At 30.6% G+C, this 24788-nt stretch overlaps 1 protein-coding gene across 2 annotated transcripts; it reads left to right on the top strand.

The window, feature by feature from the left end:
• Window positions 1-238: 238 nt before the first annotated feature.
• Window positions 239-23724, top strand: LOC129961779 (chondroitin sulfate synthase 1-like). 2 transcript variants are annotated; one of them, XM_056075345.1, is made up of 4 exons: window positions 239-398; window positions 801-843; window positions 4609-5409; window positions 21919-23724. In XM_056075345.1, the coding sequence occupies exons 3-4, from the start codon at window positions 4642-4644 to the stop codon at window positions 23386-23388; spliced, it is 2238 nt and encodes a 745-aa protein (XP_055931320.1). In that variant the 5' UTR covers window positions 239-398; window positions 801-843; window positions 4609-4641; the 3' UTR covers window positions 23389-23724. The 2 variants fall into 2 exon arrangements, with proteins under 2 accessions (XP_055931320.1, XP_055931319.1); XM_056075344.1 differs by having other exon boundaries at window positions 239-403.
• The last annotated feature ends 1064 nt before the right edge of the window (window positions 23725-24788 follow it).

The following is a 24788-nucleotide window of genomic DNA, read 5'->3' as shown; positions in this document are numbered from 1 at the left end:
TTAATTAATGCCTTAGCGACCGGATAAAAAAAAATATTATTATGACTTATTTCACCATCTGTCTCTTAAAATTATTGTAAATAAAAAAAGATCTAAAATCCATTGGTTTAGAAAAATAAAATTAGTATAATTTATTTAAAATGAGGTTTGAATACTTAACAAGAAAAAATGAAATGAAGACAAATTTCAATCGAATTTATGATCGAAACTGTATCTGTAGTTGTCAATTATTTTCATTTTTTATTTTGTATTTATTTACCTGTTTCGGCGTATCGATTTGGTTCATAATGTCTTATATTTTTCCTTTTATTTAAGCTACATGCATTTGAGAAATTTCCAAATTTTGTATTGTTGCATTATCACCACAAAGCTTGAAAATTAGCAAGTTTTAAGCATTGGTGAAGTAAACATAATTTTTTTTCCCCCATCTGTATATTATATTTTGCATTTTGAAAGGATTATTATTTCATGTTTGTTTTCTGAAATTTCTTCAATTTCTATTGAATTAATCAACAATCCATGGATTTTTCATATTTTTGTTATGAAATTGGATTTATTTAATAGGTTATGTTAAAATTGCTGCTTTCTGAAAGATTAATTTGAATTTTGTATTAGTATTACTTTCAAGAAATAAATACAGAATTGAAAAAAAAAAAAAAAATGTTAGTCATTGCCTTATAATCCCAATTTATTTGTAACTAATTTTGTGTAAAGTATTAAATTTGGTATTTATTTATTGATTTATTTAATACATTATATAATTTTTAACAAATTTATTAATTAATATTTTTTCATCACAGTTGATTACTGCAGAATGAATGCTTAAACCATGGAATAGAAAGGGTAAGGGAAGAATGTTTCTAATTTTGCATATTTAGTTACTTTTGTAAAAATGTATAATTATTTTGTTTCTCTGAAATATATAAAAACATATTGTTTTTTTTATTTAAGTTTATTTTTAAAAAAGATTTTGTAGAATTTTGAAACGTTTTTAACACACATTTTTCAATTTGTAGTAGTCTTTTTATCATTACATTGGCTTTGAATTTCGACAGACGCTCTACGAAGAGGATTTTTTATGCATTTTTAGCTGGTTTTGTATATGTCTGCTGTATGGCTATTTATGATTATGTTGAACTCTATAATTTTTCTTAAGATGTAAATCATATGCAAAATGCAAATTTTAAAAATAAAATTGATTAATAATACTTAGTATCCTATTTGACTTTTGTAAAGAAGGTATGCTTCAGAGTGGTTTCCCAAAATTTTAAAAATATGTGATAAAGTGTATTGTTTTTGTTTCAAATTTAACTCAAAGTCTTTAGTGACCAGACAGTAAAAAGTTTTTTAGTTAGAAAATCATAAAATCTTGTCATAATTTCAAAAAGGATTTTCTATTCACCCTTTAAACATTCTAGTCTTATTTTAATATTTATTTAAATTGTTTTCAATATTTTTTCACCAATAAATGTGTTAATGTTTCACCAATAAATGATGCATATTAATAATATCTTCAATATTTTTGAAGATATTATTAACATGTGTGTACAAATAGCATCATTTGAATATTTATTATTTGATATATTTAACTTAATAATTTCCAATTTCCAAGAATATTACACCTGCACTTAAAAGAGCTTATTTGATTTTTACTCCTATTTTTTTAATAACTATTTTAACATATAGTATGCATATATGTATTAAAAATGTAAAAAAAAAAAAAAAAACGTTATTTTAATTGAGATAATACTTTAGATTTATAAAAGATATGTTTGAATATATACTCTTCTAAATTTTGAATCCTGAAATTCTGTTACATGAGAGATAAAAATATTAATAAAATTTATGTAGTTTGATTATTTTACTTTTTTTTTTTTTTTTTTTGGCAGATTTAATAATAACAATTTATAATTTAATCTATGCACACATACTCTTTGAACATTTACTGTCTTAACAATGAAGATGAGTTAAGCTCAAATATCTTTTGGATTTTCGTCTTGCGAAACATGAATGTTTTTGAACTTAATGGAAATTAATTAAATTTGAAGTTTTGTATACAAATTGCCTGAGGCTGATGCATCAAATATTTAATTTCAAGGAATGATAAAATGATATTTTTTCACATTTGAAACTTTGAACAATGTTACTTCTCAATAAAGGCATTGTTGCTAAAACCAAACATATTTTTTTAAAAAACATCAGTAAAGAAAATAAAATCATTTAGCACTGAAGTCTTATGTGCACTACAAAATATTTTTTTCAATAATTTTTGTAATATCACAAATATTCAATAAAAATTTCTTTAATTCATCATTAAATTCAGTTTTTAATTTTACTTTCAAAAGGATTTAAATGCTGTAAATAATATTTTATTTTGTTACAATCAATAATGAATGTACTTCTGAAAATATAATGAATAAATTTTATACAGTCTTTTGGTGTAAGAAGTCATATTTAATGAAATATTCTGGACAACTTTTAAATAAATAAGTGAAAAAAAATAAACGTGTTTATTTACTGCCACTAAATATGACTGAGTTATGGAATATCACTATTTTAGTATAACCAACAATTTCGCAACTTTCGACATATCAGCCTTGGGGAAACTCCATACACTGATTAGCGTATCTTCTTTGAAACAGTCAATGGAATGATCTAAGTTCTTGATTTTTTATAAGATAGTAACATTCATATTTTCATAACTCAGCCAGTTTCAATCACAACAGAGTATTTCCTTCTTTTTATTTAAAATGCTAGGCATCTCGAGAGAATTTTACTTTATATGATTCATGGGACAAAGGTTTCCTGCTAAAGGAAAAGCTATTCATCTTGGAGCAAAGTCTTAGATTAAAGAGATCTATGAATGAGTTAAAAAACATAATGATAATGTAATTAAATCAGTAGTAAATTTAAAAACAGTACTAATGTGGAAACATAATACATATTTTTCATCTGAACGAAATTGCTTGAAATCCTCTAAACCCTTTTATGCAGAGGAATAAAAAATTATTCCCTTATATAAGAGAGAATAATTGCTAAACATTACAGATAGATACCTTCATTATGTTTTGAAAAATTCATTTTGTTGGGGAAAAAAATTGGGTAGTCGAAAAATGCTTAAGAATTCGGGAATCGAAAAAAATATTCTGTTCTTAAAGTGTTACTCTACGGTTTCAAATGGTCCTTTTCTAAGGAAAGAAGTGAGTGGTGAAAATTAAACCTGGAAAAGGAAAAGTTTTAATTTGTAACGATAGATTCCCTAAACACATTAGAAACTTGTACTTGGGAGAGTAATTGTCTTGAAAAAAATGAATTCGAGCTTGATAATTCGGGCAAAATTTTATATTCAAATTTAATTTTTATTACTTTTTTTTGTGGAAAATCAGTAAATTACTCAGTAATCAGTTAAAACGGTATCATCATGATGATACCGTTTGAGTGCATGTGATCTAATAGGTTATTATTCCGTTTTTTTAATTCATTAGGTTATTTTCTAAATACCATAATTTACATTTTTCCTCATAAGATAACAGTTTTTTTATTTAAACGCGAAAAACTGGTGTTAGAACATATTTTACCCCTTATCCGAAAGCAAACTTGAAGGCTTGTTTCAACAACCAACTAAACGACTTAAAACGTTTTTTTTTTTTTTTTTTGAAGTAGTGTCTCAGTCGCTTTTAGTTTCATGATATTTTTCGACTTCATCCATGAATTTCACGAATAAACAATTTCATAAAATTATTTTTTATTTTATGAATTAACTAACTCGTTATTTTTATGATAGGATACATAATATTGAATTTTCACTCTAATCGTGACTTTCTAAATCTTTCGAGATAGGCAGAAACTTTAAATTGGTAAAATGCTTTAATTAATTCAAAGAATTATATTTAAAAAATAATAATTTTATATCGCTCCCAAGTCCTATTAGTGATATTCAGGGAAATATTTTTTTGACATTTTAAACAAAATAAAATAATAAAAAAGTTTTGCGACCAAATTTGACTGAGTTATGAAGCCGTAAATTTCATTATTTCAGGCCTATCATCAACCGCCTCAAAGAAGCGTTGTACGTTAATTGTGACGGATTTTCCCCCAGACAGCCATCGAACGAGTGTGAAATCCAGTAATAAATATTCAATGCGCAGTTTTTCACGCAAGGCTTCTAATGAGGCTGTCTTTCACAATTTTCCCCAGCATTTCTTTTGCTCATTTGTGTCAGATGATGATTAGAAATAGCTTTTAATGCTGGAAAAAAAATGTGGTCTGATTATTGAGCTCCTGAGTGAAGAGCGACATATTAAGCATTTCTCAGTCATTTCTTCGACTAGTGCCTTACTCAACGTAATGAACGCATCGCTACAATGAGTGCAGAACTATCTGATAAGTTCTATACTATGTCGTTTAAAAATTCTGCTTTTATGAGTTAAAGAAACAAATCCGGTTACATTTCTCACCTTGCTGTGCAAACAACATCTTTCTGCCATCATTTGTTTGCAAAGCACTGGTTTTTAAAACTACGGAATTCGGAATCTCCTTCATTTGTAATAAAGTTCCTTGCTATGTTTTTCATTTAGCATTCTTAATTTATAATCTATCTGCTTTTAGGTGGTGGTGTTATTATCTAGTTAATTATCCAATATGGTCACTGCTTCCCAGCTGTGCCGGTTCATCTGTGGCACAATAATTGGATTTGTGATAACCACGCAATTGAGGTACATGCTTCTTCAGAAACCATCATGCTTACTTTCTCCCAATAAAATTAGTTCTACTAAAGATGCCGCACCAAGTAAAGAATTCTCAGTTGATGATGTCGTTAATACCTCCAACTTGCCTGATGACAAAAAGTTAATATTTGTTGGTGTAATGACAGCGCAGAAATATCTGGACACCCGAGCCTTGGCTATTCACAATACTTGGGGTAAGACAGTACCTGGGAAGTTGATATTTTTCTCGAGCTTCAGCTCCAGGACAAATCATTCGCTTCCTCTGGTTCCTCTGAAAAGTGTTGACGATTCTTATCCTCCTCAGAAAAAGTCCTTCCTAATGTTGAAATTTATGCACGATCACTTCATCGATGATTTCGAATGGTTTATGCGAGCAGATGATGATGTTTACATCAGAACAGATCACCTTGAAGCCTTTCTCAGGTCCATCAATAGCAGCAAACCTCAGTTCATCGGACAAGCCGGCGTTGGGAATAAAGCGGAATTTGGACAGCTCAGTTTGCAGCCTGATGAGAATTTCTGTATGGGTGGTCCAGGAATGATTCTGAGTAGGGATACTCTTCGTCTGCTTATACCTCATATCCGCTACTGTTTGAAAAATCTGTATTCAACCCATGAAGACGTTGAAGTTGGAAGATGTGTGCGGAAGTTTGTAGGCATCCCTTGCACGTGGTCTTATGAGGTAAGATTATTATTTAATTGCTTTTATTTGTAACTAAACAACTTTTAGCTACGTTCAACACCAGCAGTTCAACGAAATACGGTTTTGTTTAATTTCGGTCGAATCTATAATCTGATATCCATGTTTCTCTTGATAACAATGTAATTTTAAACTTTAGATTGTCATAGATATTTAAAATCTTTGATTATTTTTATTATTACTACTAGTCGTCTCTGGTTGATTCGCCCGGAGTAATGCTCTCTAAAATATTTAATTAAATATTTCTGTACTTTGATCTCTTAATAGCTTCTTCGGCAAAACATTTTTAAGCTTAACATAAATCATATTATAGAAGCCTTGCGAAATTTTCCTCGCTGTATTATATACTATTTCTCTAATTTGCCTTCAGCTGCCATAAAATTTAAACTTGAATTTGAAATGGAAGAAATAAAACTTGAATAAATACGAAAACCTTTTTAATGGAACCAAGCATATTTTTAAAAAAATAACTACAGAAAATCAAATCCTTCAGCATTATAATCTTACGTGTGCCACAGAATATTTTTTTTATATAATTTATGCAATATTTCAAAGAATTATTCTATAAAAACTTCTCTTGATTCATCATAAGATTCATTTTTATTTTCAAAAAGATTAAATGTCGCAAATAATATTTTATTTCAATCAATAAATGCACTTCTTAAAACAATTATAAAATCTTAAATTTCATACAGTCCTTCAATCCTATAAATTATAATCAGTTAAATTATCTGAGAAAAATCTAACGTTTCAATCTTCTGCGATCAAGCCTGACCGAGTTATAAAGCTTTGAATATCGTTATTTTAGGACAATCACAATTTTTAGATTATCAGTCTCGGTGAGGGTCCAAGTGCTGATTGGCTACTTTCTTAAAGCCGTCGATGGTGAGAATTAAAACTTCGCGTTTTTATAAAAATAGAATAGAGTCATTCAAATTTTCATTACTTAGTCTGTTTTAATTGCAAGAGTGTAACTTTCTTTATTTTAAAATATTAATGTCCGAAGAATAATTTGTTAACATGACTCTCAAAATAAAGGATCTGTATAAAAATTTAAAAATCGTAATTCATCAGAACATTTATTAATTCAAATTGCATAAAATGTGATTATTTATTTTATTTAGACCATTATTTATTAAAGATATTCGACAATTAATAAAGTCATAAATTAGCTGTTGGGGGCTCTGATTAGAGCGGATATCATATATATATTAAACTATATGTGCCTTAAATTAAGCTGAATTATTGAATTAACAATATAGCCATTTTAAAATGTCACAGAAATCGTTTTCACGCATTTTTTTTTATAGAAAAATATTACATTTCATATTTATTCAGTTTCATATATACACGTGGACCATAAAATACTTTTCCTGAGTTAGAGCATTAAGTTAACGTATGCAATTTAAATTTTTGTCAACTTTATGGCAACATGCTCGTATAGGTTAAATTGTATTTTCATTTCTTTCATAATAAATTGTTTGGAAATATAATTAAAATATTTTTTTAATTCATTAAAAACAGAAACTTAATTTATAGGTTAAAAACATTAATACTATTAAAAAGATATTTTTTTTTATCTTCAATATGATGTAAAATACAATTTTGTGATGTAATGTTTTCGGAAGTTATAGCGGGAAAACGCCGAAATTTCGCCTAATTTTTAATTAATTAAAATTCTAATTAAAAAAATTGCACCGAGGATCACATTCCCAATATCCAAGGTATACATGTATCAAATTTGATAATTGTAGGTCTAACGGTGTGGTCTGTAGAGTGTTAACACACACACACATTCAGCTTTATTATAAATACTAGCCGCCTTTGGCAACCAGCCGGTTCACCAATCTTAATGGCCGTTAGAATTTTCAATTAAATATTTTAAATAACTTCTTCATCAAAATATTTGAAGCTTCAAATTTTGATAGTAATATAATTCACTCACACTATTATAAAGACCTTAAGCCATAATGTACTAGACATATCTCCAATTTTCTGTCAGCTCCCGCAAAATTTCAAATTTAAATTAAAGTGGAAATGATTAAACTGCAATTAATGTAAAAACTTTTTTAACTGAAACCAAACATTTTTTTTTAAGTACAAGCATTGAAAACAGAGTCGTTCTCAATCTAAGTCTTATGTGTAAGTCTCAAATCTTCATAGTGAATAATTTTCATAATTTATGTAATATCTCAAGAATTAACAAACATTTCTGAGATTCATAAAAAAATTCAAGTTTTTAGTTTTGCTTTCAAAAGGATTTAAATGACGTAATAACAATATTTTATTTTATTTCGGTCTATAAATATGCTTCTAAAAATTATGAAGTCTGAATTTTACACAGTCCTTTGGGCATAAGGAAGCATATTCTCCGAAATATTCTTGACGCTTCAACTTTTAAATAAGTAAATGAAGGTTTCTATCTTGTACTATTAAATCTTATCGATTTATAAAGTTTTGAATATAATAGTTTAGAACAATCAACATTTTCATAATCTTGGGTCAGTCAGTCTTGAGAAATCCTGGGCGCTGATTGGGGTATCATCCTTGGGACAATCGATTAAGTGGTCTAAAATCGGTCGTTTTTACTTCATAGTGATACTCAAATTTTCATAAGTCATTTCATTCATCTGTCAGGTTTAGTGACTGATTTAGTTGATTGGAGTGCAACTCTATTTTATTTACAATATTAGTGTCTCAAGAATATTTTGTTAAATATGATTCATAGAACAGAGTATCTAGATAAAAACTAAACGTTCGTATTTTATTAGATCATTTATTAACTCAAGTCACATAAAATATAATTATTTGCTTCATTTAGACCATTTTAGCGCATTATTTCTATTATCAAAGGTTTACAAATTAGCTGTTGGGCCCTGAAATGAAAGGATATATATTAAACCTTGTTTGCCGTAAATAAATCTGATTTATTGAATTAATTATGTGGATATTGTAAAAGATCGTAGAAAACTTTGTCTTTTATTTATTTTTTAGAAAATATTATATTATTTATTTCATTTCATACAGGCACGTGCTGAAAATTACACTTGTCTGTTTGCAGTAATATTTAACTTATTTTTTAATTTGAGCTTTTATCAATGGATGGCAACTCTTTGATAAAAGCTAATTTTTTCCATGCACGTATAACGTGCTTGTACAGATTAAATTCTTATTTTGTGAGAAATAAATTGTCGAGAAATGTAATTAAAATATTTTGAAAAAATTCATTAGAAAAAGGAACCTAATTTGTAGGTTTAATTTTTGGTATCATTAAATAAATAATTTTTTGAACTTGAAGCAAAAAATCATTTTTAAGTGATGATATTTTCGGAAGTTATTGCGAAAAAATGCCGAGGTTTCGCTTATTTTTTAATTAATTAAAATTATATTTAAAATTTAAAAAAAAACGCTTTGAGGTGCGCATTTGCAGCTTCCAAGGTATACATGAACGAATTTGGTAGCTGTAGGTAAAACGGTAGGTCTGTAGAGCGCCAACACACACACAGCTTTATTTTAAATATAGATAGATTATTTTAATAATAGGTGTCCTATTCATTGCTTATACGTATATGAACGGCATTAATAGACCAATTTTTTACAAGTTGAAACGCTCTCTGAAAAATAATACACTTTTTCAGTTATTATTTTTATTTACATACATATTGCTACTTCTTTTCGTGAAAAATAAAATAGATTTACTTGTGAGTGTAGAGGAATAGAGTGCTGTAGACGATGATCGCCGATAAAAAAAAAAAAAAAAAAAAAAAAAAAAAACAATTATTCATTAACATAGCGAGCATGTACACTGTTTGATCTCTTAAAAGTTAAATGTAAAGTGAAAAAAGTAATATATTTTTTATCCTAAAGAATAAAAATGAAATAAAGAAAATCGATATTCATTTCGAAGAGCAATTCAGTGTACGATATTTTTTGTCAGTCCGTCTTTAGCCAACACAGATAAGCTCGATGGTTTGCTCACGCGAGAACATGCCACGTATAATTGTCCGTGTGAAAAACATGGTGTGCCCAAATTTAAGCCGCAAACAGACATCGTTTGGCCTTGCGGCTTATTGATTGTCATTGCGAATGGATAGGAAATCTAATAGGAAATTGAACGCGTTTGAATTCAATTGGCACGTCTGTGAGAATCATTGGAATTCGTGGCAGCAAAACATTTTCGACTCGGAATTTGCCATTCAAAATGGTGGCTTCGATAACGTTTTTCATCAATTTTTTAATGACCAATCGCGTGCCATTGCACAGCCGCCGTGGTGGGTTCAAATTTCAAAGTAAAATAACCGGAGATCCAGCTTTCAGTCGTAGAAGGTGTGGTAACATGCCTGGCAAATCCATTGAGTACAAAAACTCACTGCATAATTTACAGCTTCGTTAGCATCGCAAACTGGATTGATCGATTTGTATGATACCAAGTCGCCTGGGGACGACTGCTGTATCTTGAAGTTTAAATCGTCGACGTCCACATTTTTTACTGCCAAAATGGCTTTTTCTGCCAGCCACGCATGATATATGTATTTTGTGCGTACATCGGGAAATATGCGGTCAATGAGAGCATTTTGCGAATCAAAGACAGTGCAGAATTTAGTGGGCAATTTTATGCATCCATTTTTTCATAGACAGCAACTTTTCCATTGCCCATATCTAACAGTTGGTCCGAGAAGGTGTCAGCAGATGGATCTTGTAGCATTTGGACGCGCATGTTTATTTTTAGCTGGACTTTTTCATCATTACGCCATATTGGCGATGATTTCATGCAAGTGTTGATCTCATCAGCGTACTTTGAACGTGGATAGGGACACCCTAATTACCTACCGTTATGAAATATACTTTACAACCTATTCTCATACCTACCAAATACACATAAAAAATTTCATAAAAATCGATCCAGCCGTTTCGGAGTCGTACGAACACAAACACCGTGACACGAGATTTTTATATATTAGATATATAAAAATCTCTTGTCACAGAGTTTGTGTTCGTACGCCTCCGAAACGGCTGGACCGATTTTTATGAATTTTTGAATTTGAATCCACCACGACTGTACAATGGCACGCGATTGGTCATTAAAATATTGATGAAAAACGTTATCGAAGCCACCATTTTGAATGGCAAATTCCGAGCGGAAAATACTTTGCTGCCACGAATTCCAATGATTCTCACAGACGTGCCAATTGAATTCAAACGCGTTCAATTTCCTATTAAATTGGCATTCGCAATGACAATCAATAAGTCGCAAGGCCAAACGAACGAAGATTGGGCACACCATGTTTTTGACACGGACATGGATTGTTCTCGCGTGAGCAAACCATCGAGCTTATTTGTGTTGGCTAGAGATGGACTGACAAAAAATATCGTACACTCAATTGCTCTTCGAAATGAATATTAATTTTCTTTATTCCATTTTTATACTTTAGGATAAAAAATATATTACTTTTTTCACTTTACGTTTAACTTTTAACCGATCAAACAATGTATGTGTTCGTTACGTTAATGAAATACATCGTATTGAGAAAATGAATGGTTGGTGTTTTGTTTTGCTTTTATCGGCGATCATCGTCTACTGCGCTCCATTTCCCTTTCTGTCATGGATCCCATCTCCATACACTTAGAATACATTCGTTATTTTTTAATTAACAACCAAAATATTCACTAGAAATAATTTATGTGGCAGAACAACATTTACCGGATCAGCTAGTACTATATAAAAATTGGAGAAACAATTGCAAGGAATCAAGTTAACATCATTGAATATATTTCGGAGTTATAAAATAGCTTGAAAATTGTTTTCGTCTTATAAATTAAAATAAATAAATAAAAAAAAAAAGGTTGAGGAAAACATCCGAAATACCAAATTAAAATCTTCAGCGGCAATTTGTCAATAGGAAATTCTTTCGTAAGATTTATTCATGTCAACCGGAAATATTGATGATGTATCATTAGATAAATTTATTTTCGATCTTATATTGCAAGTAATACTCTTATGCGAAAGTATACGAGAAATTTGAAATTTTTATTTGATATCGATCATATTGAAAGCTTTCCACTTTGAATAAGAAAAACAAATACTTCAAGTTTATTTGAAAGCGGCCTTTGGCGATAAGCTTGTTCACACGGATAGATTATTGACTTTTTAGGCTATTAAATGATTAATATTGAATGCATTTTTTTAAAAAGAAATTCATCTTTTTATTTGATACGACTGAAAAACGCGAATTTGATGAATCAATCTGCTACAAATTATTACAGGTACAAATTAAAAAGTACATATTCGACGAAAACCTGAAGTGAAAATCTTATTTCGGAGTTTATATCCAAAAGAAGCATTTAAAAAAAAAAAATCTGAATTTTGGCAAAAGCATGTGTTTGAATATTTTGATGGACGAGTTTGAATTAAACATTGAAAACACTAACATTAAAAACATTTCTACAGATTGTATATTCAAATGAATTTTTTTAAAATTAAAAATAAACAAAACAAATTGTACAGAAATAAAATTCATATTATTGTTATTTTAAGATAATGTAAAAAACCATTTTTGTGAGGTAATAATTTTGGAAGAGTTGATCAATTTCCATAATTAAGCTATACCGATTACGATTGAAATCTAGTTTAGGGTACTTCTTCACCTTGCCAAAGATTATCAAGTCGTTAATCAATGTGACTGATCGGATAAACGATGCTTTTAAACAGTTATTTCTAATTAAAAGTTATTCGTAATTTTTGCCTTTGGAGAATTGACATTGTTAGTATTCTTCGCGAGGTGAAAGGTCATCCTGAGCTAGTTTTCATCTCGGTGTGTTGTAAAAAGGGAACGCGCAGACTGCTGTGTTATTCAGGACAGATTATTAGATCTAAAGCGACTAGATTCGATACTTAGTTTGTTCTTGGCTAATAAGTACTCTCAAAATGTTTTATCATGTTTAAATCAAATATCTAATATACTGATTTCTAAATTTTTATTCCTCAAGACAGCTTATAAGAATTAAATATGTCATAAAGATTTATCTTTTCCTCCATTTCTGTTAGGTATTTGCAGAATGAAACTTAGACAGAGCTCTCAGCCTCAAGAACTGGACCGATTTCATTGATTTTTGTCGCCAATTTGACAACCTTTCAACTATAATTAACCAATCAAAATGCTTTATTATTATTAAGTTACCTATTTTGGCCCATGATAGCTCATTTTTTAAAACACATCGTGGACTGTATCACTTGGTTTTATTTTCAACATTCTCAGGAACACACACTAAAGGGTTATATCATTTGGCTACTTGATGGCGCTACAAATTTGGTAGGCGGAGCGTTCTGCTGACTTATTGGCGCCAAAATTCCGCCCCCTTGAAATATCATTTTAAAATTTTAGAACATTACAGAAATAAATAACACATTACTTAATTAGACAATGCAAAAATTTAACAATTATCTTGCACAGAATACAAAAAATATTACATACTTAAAATAAAATTGAGCAATGTATACAAAACATTTCTGAAAAGAGAAATATTTCAATAGGTACAATGAACAATTTGAATATGCATTATATACAATTTTAAATACTAAATACAATAATTAATTACACCAGATGTACCTGATTCACATGGTAATAAACAAATCTTTGAAATTGCCCTTTTTTTCACTTCTTATGCAGTTTTTACAAGTACTACTCTGACTTTGCCGTCTGATCCATAAATTAAATCTTGTATTCTACCCATTGTTCACTGGCAAGGAGGAAGATTATCATCTTTTAAAAGAACCATTGAATCTTTTGAAACATTTTGTTTCTCAAACTGCCATTTGTGTTTGGTTTGTAAATTATTTAAGTAATCTAACTTCCAATTTTTCCAAATTATTGGGACCAATTTACTCAATCTTTGCCATTGAGATAAAAATTATCTTTTCTATCCGAATAATCTGGATCAGGAATACTATTTATGGGACGGCCGATTAGAAAATGGCCTGGAGTCAAAATTTCAAAATTATTTGGATCAGATGATAAATGTGTCAGTGAGCAACTGTTTAGAATACCTTCAATTTGAATAAGAATAGTCAAAAACTGCTCCGTTGTTAAACACGCATTACCAACAACTCTCCTTAAATGGTGTTTGAAAGATTTAACACCTGCCTCCTATAAGCCACCGAAGTTAGATGACCTTGGTGGAATAAATTTTTACGTCGCTTGTTTAGTTGTTAAGAAATCAGCTAATGGCTCTGAAGGAATACCAATCATATTTTATAAGCGTTTTAAGTCTGAATTGGCCCCTTTGAAATTAGTTGCATTATCAGAACAGATAGAGGAACTAGCACCTCTTCTGCTAAAAAAGCGTTTTAAAGTGGCTATCATTGCATCTGCAGTTAAATCCGTTACTATTTCCAAGTGGATTGTCTTAGAAGCACAGCAAATGAAAACAACCATATAACATTTTTGCTAATTGCCTTTCCTCTGACCCTTGTATTAAATATAGAAAGGTCCACAAAAGTCTATCCCAACATATGTAAATGGGTAATTCGGTTTAATTCAGGAGATTTCCCATAATTTGGTTTACTTTTAGTACAAATGACACAATCCTGAATAATTTTTCTGTCTGTATTTCTGCCGGATAAAGGCGAATATTCCTGTCTTATCATATTCCTAATACAACAATGTTTGCGCACCGACATGTAAATATTTAAGATGAAAATGTTGCATAATTAACAAAGTGAATTTGTGATTCTTTGCAAGTAATATGGGAAACTTTTTATCATATGACAAATCAGAATTACTTAATCGTCCTCAAACACGTAAGACACCGTTTCGATCTAGAAATGGGTTCAATCAACTTACCTGACTCTTGTTAACATTTTCGCCTTTTTCAAGAGCTTTTATGTCCAAATTAAAGTAGTTATCAGAACAAATTTGACTAAAGTTAACTTGGCCAACTGCAGTTCCTTGGTGGTTAAAGGGCCTGATATTTTGCTCGAGTTTTTCAAATTATTAATCAATCTGAAAATAAACGCTAAGAATTTAATTGTTTTATAATGCTTATTTGACACACTAAGTATGTTATCTAAAAATGATGAGTCCACAACTGAAACTAAACAGCAATTAATCAGATTTTTGAGTTCTGCTAAATAAAGTTTCTCAGAAGAAACGTCCATGTTCTGCCCAACTAGTTTTTGAAGAAACGATGGACCAAACCACCATCAGTCACTTTGTCGCATTCTCGTTGGAGGAAGTCTCCTCGAAATGACATCTGCGGGATTTTGTTCGGAAGGAATATGATGCCACTGATTCATTTCTGTTGATTCTTATATAATAACCACACTGTTTGCTACAAATGCTTTTAAGTCTCGGGACTATTTTCTCATCAAGGAAAGCACGATTGTAGAATCCGAGTAATAAAAGACTGTTGTAATATCCATTTTTAATACATTTTTTACTTTACGCATCAATTTGGTGAGTAGAACGGCATTGCATAGCTGTAACCGAGGTATCGTTATCTGCTTGATCGGTGACACACGAGATTTACTCGCGACTAGCTTCACTTTCACTTCACCTGCTGAATTGACTGTTCTGGTGTTGATTACAGCACCATACTCCTTTTCAGACGAGTCACAGAATCTATGAAGCTCAGTCACTTTTGCATTTGAAATAACAATACATCTTTCGATGCTAATGGCGTTTAATTTTGTTAAAGATGTCACAAATTCTTGCCAATCACCAGCTTCTTTCGCGGGAAGAATTTCACCCCAATCAATCACAATTATTGCATGAGCAATCACAATTATTGCATGAAGATTTATGCCTTTGTGAACACTGGGCCAAGAAACCCAAATGGATCAAAAAGTCTGGCGATAATGGATAAAACCGACCTTTTGGTAGGATGGGCATCTTGCTCTACATCTATTTTAAAGGTGAAGCAGATAGTTTCAGCCTTCCAGGCAATTTCTAAAGTCTTAATTTCATCCGTAAATGAAAATCCATACTCTTTCTCCGTGGTTGGGTTAAGCTCAAAAGTATTTCCACACCACTTGTGTAATGAGATCTGGGCGTTCTTTACAATGTCAACAAGTTGATGTTACAGAGTTTTTGTCTCTTCCAATGTACTCGCTCCACTTAAAACGTCGTCCTTAAGTCATGACACAAGACTGATGCGGCACTTGGAAAGTTTTTTTCCCTCGTCAATGGAAATTTGTTTGAGTGTTTTCATGGCTAGATACGGAACACTAGCCGTTCCGTAGGTAACAGTATTTAGCTGATACGTGTCAACGGGACCCTTAACTCTCTTCTTCCATAAAAAATTTTTTGAGATTTCTTCCATCTATATTAATCATAGGTACATCTGACGAATATCTGCAGGAAATGCAAATATATGCTTTCTGAATCTAACTAACAATGTAAATAGATCATCTTGAATCACTCCACCGTTATATTGAACTGAGTTAAGCGATTTTCCATTAGTAATCAAGGTGGACGCATTAAATACGGTACATAGTTTAGTTATGCTTTTTTTAGGCCTATAGTCTCATCTTTTCTATGTGCTCGCGCATAATGTTCCTCACAAATAGCATTCTCTTTACTTTTAGGTAATTCTTTACCTATTTCCTCAGTCTCCCAAAATTTTATTAATTTTGAATTTAATTCTTATGCTCCACATATTAAACAGCAATAATTAGAATTTAATTTATTCTGAACTCGAAACGCTACCTCCTAGAATATACCCAAATACAGAGAGAGTCCTGTAACGCCAAATTTTCATTTTTACCTTTTAATTTTCCCGGCTTTATTATGTTATAAAAGTATTCAGCGCCAATTAAAATATATATTTCCCCCCAGAGTATTAAAATTAGGATCCGCAAGGTCAATTGATTCTGGAATCTGTACACGCGTATTTATCATCTTATTTGGTATTAAATCCGTTATTTTTGATACCACTAACATCAAATATTTCTTTAGAAACTCTTATTTTTATTAGCACAGTTGTAACTGCGATTAACTACAAGCGAGGCATTATTAATGCAAAAAATAGATTGATTTATTTTTTCATTTTTGAGCTGTAGCCTCTGCATACATTCTGACTCATGAGAGAACTGTGTGAGTTGTTATCCAAAAGGCACCTTACTTCCTGCCATTGGGAACATCTTTTATTAAACATTTTACAGTAGACAAAACTACATTTTGATTTACTATTAGATTAGTCGCAATGAAAGGCGTACTCCACTCGTATTCTGACTCATGAGAGAACTGTGTGAGTTGTTATCCAAAAGGCACCTTACTTCCTGCCATTGGGAACATCTTTTATTAAACATTTTACAGTAGACAAAACTACATTTTGATTTACTATTAGATTAGTCGCAATGAAAGGCGTACTCCACTCTTTGGGGGAAGTCGAGCTTTGATCATAGCCTCCCCCCCCCCCGCCTCCGATTGGGAATTATTTTTTCTGACTTCAGCAGTTTCTACATTCGTAGACGAAACATTTTTTTGCTTCTTTTGGAAAGTGTATTAATTTATTGCGAGTTTTCCCACAGAAACAATTCCTATACGAACATTTTTTAACACTGCAATTGGGCGATAAACATTTAAAGCGGGCGTTTTCATTTTTTACTACCTCAACGCGTTCAAGAACTGATAGTCTCTTCAATTGAGGACAAGCATATAACAGATGATTCTCACTTTTTAGACATAAATCACAATTTTTATTTTTCACTTCATTGAAAAATACGTTTGATACCTGGTTAAATTTGTTGTTATAATTTTGCCCTTTTCTCGTCTCTTTTATGATTTTGCCTTTGGAAGCAAATACAAATCACATTCTTTTTCTAATTCGAGAGGTGTAAACTACTTTTGCTTTTGTCCAATACTGATATGTTACTGTTTCCTTGTCCAGCGTTTGGAATAATTTATCCGAAACCATCAATTGTGTTAGGGTCTCGAAATCTGTTACCCTTCTTAATTTTAAATAATATTCAAAACTCTTCATTAAACGTGACGCAAATTGCACTTGACTTTCGTTACCTCTAGAAGCATTTCTAAAATTCTTCTTCTCCTGTTGGTTCGAATTTTCTTAATACAATTGTTTAACTTCGTCATAATTATTTAAATCTTTCTCGCCAATATAAGTTAGGATATTAGAAGCTCTTTCTCCTAACAAATTTAATAAAATCTCTGCTTTAAATTTCTCTGGTACCTTTTTAGTACTAAATGCTCTCTCTAACGAAATAAAGAAGAAACCCCAGTCCTGAGCTTTATTCTGTGGTTTAATACACAATATTCTCATAGACTTTAATAAGCTATCCGGTGACTCTTCTGGTTCGGTTTTACATTTTTGATTAACGGAAGTCAGTACTATTTTCATTATCCCTTAATTGCGCTAATTGTAATTCTATTTTAGTTTTCTATAATTTGAGACTCTCTAGTTCTATTTCACTGTCCTGTTCGGATTTTTGGTTTCTATTCCCTATTACTTGATCTACAACATCTTTAACAACTTCGTTGTCATTTTTGAACACATCACTTTCCTCAATTAAACGCTTTATTTCATTCTTTTTCATGTCTTCCGCGATAACCAAACCTATTTCCTCGGCAACGAGTTTTAATTAATCGTTTTTTTTTAAATTTTGTTAAACCCGCCATTTTAAATATATAATTCAAGAGAACAATATTGTCACAATTTTATTCTAAATTTATTAAAACAAAATTAACTTCGTCTCGGGAAATTAATTAGTTAATAACTCAAAGGATAATATTGCCCCTACCTCTCTGCTGGGACTGCTGTCACACGAGACTAGTTATCCACAACCGAGTTCGCATTCTTGGTATTTCTGCACCAAGTTCGTCATCATTGACGATATCACTACTAATAATTCACACACATTTCAAATAATGAATCCTATTCTATACATGCATTGCTGTTTCCGGCTCGTGGACCATGTTTTGACCCATGATAGTTCATTTTTTAAAACATACAATCACATAGAAATAAAACACACATCGTGGATTGTATCACTTGGTTTTATTTTCAACACTCTCAGGAACACACATTAAAGGGTTATATCATTTGGCCACTTAATGGCGCTACAAAACGCGAAAAAATAGAAATTTTTGCGAATGATAAAATATTAGGATAATATTAACTCTTTACCAAGTATAAGTGTTCAGGTTACTGTATATTTCATTACATTCGTTTAATTATTACATTATTTATAAAACTAATAACTTCTTAAATAATGATGCATACAAACGTCGATGTTAGGCAATCTAGAGTCGTAATAGGTAAATAAAAACAATTACGTATTCATAAACTTACTAAAATAAATTTAAAAAATGCTATTCTAAAATAAATCGTTAACATGTTAAAAATGTGCTGAAATACGAAATTAACTGATCACCTTATTGAAGGAGGGTCTCATCATCTACAGCAAAATACTGGCATAAATCATGCTCTGCAGTTAATATTATAAAAAATTGTTGTTAATTTTTGGAATTAGAATCGGGGAAAATGTGTAATTTATATACATGACAAAATTTTGCTTATGACATTCAGTGAAATGCATTTCAGTCAGAGAAACAAATAAAAAAAAATTTAAAAGTAGTAATTTATCTTATCTAGAAAGTATTGCTTCATAAATCCCTGCATTTTTACATATTTTGACCAATCAAATTCATACATCGGTTCAGTTTTTTTTTAATTCATAAGCTGAAAAATTAATTATTCGCAGTTGAAATGAAATCTACTATTGCAAATTTCAAGTTATCATATGTGAACATTTTTTTTGCAAAATAAATTTTGGCTGCTGAGAATTGGATTTTTAAAGTATAATTAGTCAAATGAAATGCATTGATGAATCGGGTGATCATTTTAGAAACAATTGCTCGAAATTCTTACCATAATTTTTCTACAGAGGTATTTTTAATAAATAAGTGTCTGATTGTTATTTAGAATCTAAATGTAGACTTTTTGAATTCGGAATTTCTTTTAAAATTTATTTAACAAATTTTTACTTCTGCAATTTCAATAATCGATATCTTCGATGATTAGTAATCTTTATATCAGGCCAATTTTTTTCGTTATTACAAATATTCCCGAAGTAACATCATGCTTTCATATGGTAATAGAAGAAATCATAACCTTACCGTCTGTAAAATCTCTTTTAGTATTCTTACTAGATAAGAATGCTGACGCAGCATGGAGGATGGTTATTAATAAATTCAGTATCTTAAACATTCTTTAGTTGCTCTAGCGACGTACATACATTTAGCAGTTTTATAATCTGCTGAAGGGGGGGAAATCCTTTCATCAAACCTTTAGTTTATTACTTGAGAATTTTGAGAAAAAATTTTGTGAAAAACGCAAAATTCCTTGAATAGATTTCAGATAAATAATTGGTGAAACGAATGTGTTAGTTGAAAGGGAATGAATTATTATGAAAGGGAATGAATATGTATTCGCATACAACAATGAAATGTGGTTAATAAAACCTTTTTACCAGAAAGAAAAATCCTGAACTGCAGTCGAACCGTCCAAGTATCAAATTTCCTTTTCATGGAATCATGGATTTTCAATAAAAAAAAAATTCTCGTTTACCGAATAAAATGTATACACATAGAACAAAAATTTTATAATGAAATTTATGTATTCCTATTACAATAAGAGAACTTTTTTTTTTTCTCAGATATGCTTATTGCAATAGAAATTATCGAAAACCGATGTTGTTATGAAAGAAGGGAAAAAAAAAAAAAGCAGTGTTGTCAACTTTTATTCAATGACTCTCATTCCGAACTTGGAGCGATATATATTTTTTTAAATTCTCCTATCAGATACATCAATGTGTGTGTGTACATGGGCGGGTGAATTTTTTTCCCGGTCAGTGGTTCTTACTGAGAGATCCTTATATATATTTGTTTGACTCGTGTCGATGTAGCAAAGGAAATGTTAGGGATTTTTATCGCTGCTCTTGAATCTTAAGAGTTGTACTTAGGGATTGCAATACCGGGATACCGAATACCGGTATTTTGAGCCATTTGTACAATTTCGTAATACCGGTATTCACAAGTTTAAATACCGGTTTTTCGGTATTTACTAGAAATTTTTAAAATGGTCTCCGCTATATATTCAGGTATCGAGAACATAGCAAAATAGTATACGTTTTCGTTTATATGTCTCCCTAACGGGCGAAATTAATTAGCCAATTAATGGCTTAAATCTAAATTAGCGAAACATGGATTATCTCTGAAAGAAAATATTGCAACCATAACGACTAATGGAGCAACAATTATGAAAAAAGTTGGAAAGTTGTGCTATGCACATGGAATTCAATTAGGAGTAATAGATGTATTATACCAAAAAAATAAAGAACCTAAGAAACCAAATACTGTGGATATAGAAATTTTGGATTCCAACTTTGAAGAGAGTAAGAGTGAGAGTGATATTGACAATGAAGATAATGAGAATGTAATTCTTGAAGAAGATATTGCTAATGAGGATGAAATATTAATCTATCAAGAATTGCTTCCTATAATTTATAAAGTTCGAAAAATTGTTAAGATATTTAAATGTTCCCCTATAAAAAGGATATATTACTAAAATATATACTAACTGAAAATAAAACAGAATATATGTTAATATTAGATTCTAAAACACGTTTGGAACAGTTTACTCCTAATGATGGAACGATTTTTGAAACTGAGAAATCCAATCCAAAAAGCAATAATCGACTTAAATAAAAAAATTTCAACGAACCAAAATACAATACAGAAATCAGCTATATCCAAAACCATCCAACGAGAAATCGATTTGTTTGAAGATGAGGGATTTAGAGGTAAATACTTGGAAAAAGTATATCGCGCATTGCTAACAGTACCACCAATTAGCGTAGATGCCGAAAGAGCGTTTTCGACAGCTGGTAATTTTTACACAAAATTGCTTTTCAGGTTTAATGACAGTACAATTGATGATTATGTTTTTTAAGATCACATTTCAAAAATTTGTAATAGTATCACAGACTGAATAGTGATATTTACACTTTTTTTGTGATTTAAATAAATAAGATTTTTCTTTACTTTTTCGTGATTATATACTGTTATAATTTATAAGTTACAAATTATTTTTTGTGATATTTACATTTTCTAATAAAACTGGCAAATAAAACAAAAAAACACCTGTGTTTTCTTTCTTTTTCTAAAATTTCTAATACCGGTATTAAGATTTAAAAAATACCGAATACCGGTATTGAAATTTTGGTCCGGTATTGCAATCCCTAGTTGTACTATTCAATTATTTTTGAGAGCTCTTGTTGGAAACAAATTTAAAAAATGCTGGTTTTGCATGAAGAAATAAGTGAAAATTTTGGAATAAAGTAATATGGACTAATTTAGGATTTTAAAAAATATGAAATGAATTATGATTTAAAATAGATTAAGCGATATGATTATGCTGACATTTTTGATAATATCAATTTATATTCTAACTATGAGTAACTATTTTTCCTTGCAGATGCAGAGCATATTCTATCACAGCTTTAGTGGAGAAGAAGTGTTCACTGGTCGCTTAAAGACTAAAGAGATCCACAGAGCTATAACTCTCCATCCTGTTAAGCAGCCACCCTACTTATATCGAATGCATAGCTATTTCTATGGTTTGCAGTCTCAGAATCTGAGATATAATTCTCTCAATCTCTATCGCGAAATTTTAGATATGGAGAACCTTTTACAGGACACGAAGCCGTTTAGCAACACAGAGCAATTGCTCCACTTCAATACTTCAATATTAGGCATGAAACCTGTTCTAAATAAATTTAATCCGACCAGCAGTGATGAAACTTTGATTTGGGATTTCGTTAGTAAGCATATCTATTCAGCTGGTAGTTTGAATCCCAAAAAGCGGTTAGAATCTTATCAGCAGTTAGCTGTGAATGATGTTGTGATGGAAGTAATGGAAATTATTAATAAGTACTCCAAACAAAGAGGCAGGGTGATCGATTTCAAAGAAATACTTTACGGGTATGTTCGAGAGAACCCCTTGTTTGGTGTGGATTACATTCTAGACATGCTGTTAACTTACCGTAAATACAGAGGAAAGAAAATGACAGTTCCTGTTCGGAGGCACGCTTATCTCCAGAAAGCTTTCTCTCAATTGGAATTCAGAGAGGAGTATACTCAGAATAATCAACCTTCATCCGTTGATGCATTGCAAACTCATGTGAATATTATTGTACCTTTGTATGGACGTTTGGAAAATTTTAAGCGTTTCATTAATAATATCGAAAATGTATGTCTTCAGGTGGGTGAAAAAATAGGTCTTGCCGTGATCTTTTTCGAATCTGATGGAGAAGATTCCACAGAAAGCAAAATTGTTTTCGAAGATCTTAAAAGGAAATATCCAACTTACGATATCCGCTTAATTGAAGCAAAAGGTCCATTTTCCAGAGCTTCAGCTTTGGAAATAGGTGCGAAAGCATTTTCATTGGATTCTCTCTTATTTTTTCTTGACGTGGACATAGTTCTTGACTTAGGCGTGATAGAAAGAATACGATTGAATACAATTCGGTCAAAGCAAGTCTACTTTCCTGTGGTCTTCAGCGAATATGATCCAGAATATGTGGAAAATGATTCGGATTTGCCATACCTTAGCGAAGAGAGAGGCTATTGGCGACAGTTTGGTTATGGTATCGTAAGTATATATCATTCAGATCTGAGGGATGTAGGTGGTTTGGATACTTCGATTCGAGGCTGGGGTAAAGAAGATGTAGATCTATATTCCAAAGTCGTTCGTAGCAATTTAACCGTACTTCGAGCGGCGGATCCGGGAATCGTCCATATTTTTCATCCTATCACTTGCAGTCCAGACTTAGAAGATATACAATACGAAATGTGTTGGGGAAGCAAGCTGTCAAGTTTAGCTTCGCAAAAAACATTAGCAAAAATCATTTTAAGCAATAAGCAGAAATACTTAACGAACAGGTGATGTCGCAATTAAATTATCATTCTATTTATTTTATTTTTAAGTATTCGTCTTCAGAATCTTGCCACAAAAGATCTCGAAAGTTTGAAGAGTAGTATTTCGTAGAGAACTGACCTGCATTTTAAACTGATAAAGAATCTCTTATAAATTTTTATGTATTATTGTGCAATGTTAATATAGCGCAGGAGCTTAATATTAACCCATTAATAAGTGTTTGTTACTATAAATGTATTTTTGTATTTTTATATCATACTTATAAATTGTGCCAAAATGTAAGATGTGCCATGAATCTCTCTTGTAATGAACGTTATTATATTTATCAAAAAAAAATATTTTTATTTGTGCTACTTCAAAGCTTTATTAAAGTTTTTTTAATGCTTATTGTTCATTTCTTTTGAACTGCAAATATTTATATTTTTTTTCTCGTTCATAAATATGATCGATTTAGTTTTATGCATTCTTTTACGAAATATTTTATGGCAGATTGATAGGAGAAAAAGATTTTCATAGACATATTATCATTCAAAATTAAACTTATAAAAATAAAGCAGTTGATATTTAGAAAAGTCTTTTGTTCATTATAGCGATATATCACGCACAGATGCTCTAATTCATAAAACAATTGTTAAAAACCTAATGAAAAAGCCAAAATGTAAGCATCCAAAGATGACTAGAATTTGCAAGTTTATAAGGATCGTGAATTACTACAACTTTACAATCGGTATAATTCTTGTCAGATAGGAAATAAATCTTATTTTTTTTCAAATATTTGTTAAAAATGTACCCAAAAATAGTTCCTAACTTGATTAAATATTAGTTATTCTATAAAATAAATACTGTCTTGTTGACGTGTTATAAATATAACAGGTATCATGAAAACGAAACGGTAGAATGTGCATGGCGCTTTTCAAAGCCAAATATAATGAAGAGACGAAAACAATTTTACGTCATGAACATCATTTGTTTTCTTCTTTCAAAATCATTGACAAGTGGGGAATGATGGTGCGACTATAACTGTAAAAAGGTAGGCTCTTATTTAATAGACTCTAACCTCGCTTATTATTAGATGACAGACTTCATCGTAGAAGGGCAGTGGCGTAACTTTGGTGGAACAGACAAGCACTTGGTGGGAATACCAAGAGGCGCAAAATGAAGATATCAAGTAGTTGTTTTTAAAAGAAAACTAATAAGCTTTTATCCCCAAATGGAAAAAAATTAAAGGCTTTCAAAAAAACTGAAAAAAAATTTAAAGCTTTTAAAGGAAATGGCTCTCTCTAATTAGGTTATTTAGAAAGGCTCTCTCTTTCGAAATAAAGGTTATTTAGAAACTTACGGTTACTAGCTTCAGTTATTTTATGTGTTAAACGTAATAAATTATAACAAAACTCTCATTAGATTATATA

This window comes from Argiope bruennichi, chromosome 2, assembly GCF_947563725.1.
Source record: "Argiope bruennichi chromosome 2, qqArgBrue1.1, whole genome shotgun sequence".
Taxonomy (NCBI): domain Eukaryota; kingdom Metazoa; phylum Arthropoda; class Arachnida; order Araneae; family Araneidae; genus Argiope; species Argiope bruennichi.
This window is presented reverse-complemented; position numbering and strand designations above follow the sequence as displayed.

Excerpts from the sequence above, each read along its gene's own strand:
- LOC129961779 (XM_056075345.1), top strand. The coding sequence starts at position 4,642 with ATGGTCACTGCTTCCCAGCTGTGCCGGTTCATCTGTGGCACAATAATT. Across the intron at positions 5,410-21,918 it reads CTTGCACGTGGTCTTATGAG|ATGCAGAGCATATTCTATCA; the intron begins GTAAGATTATTA and ends TTTTCCTTGCAG.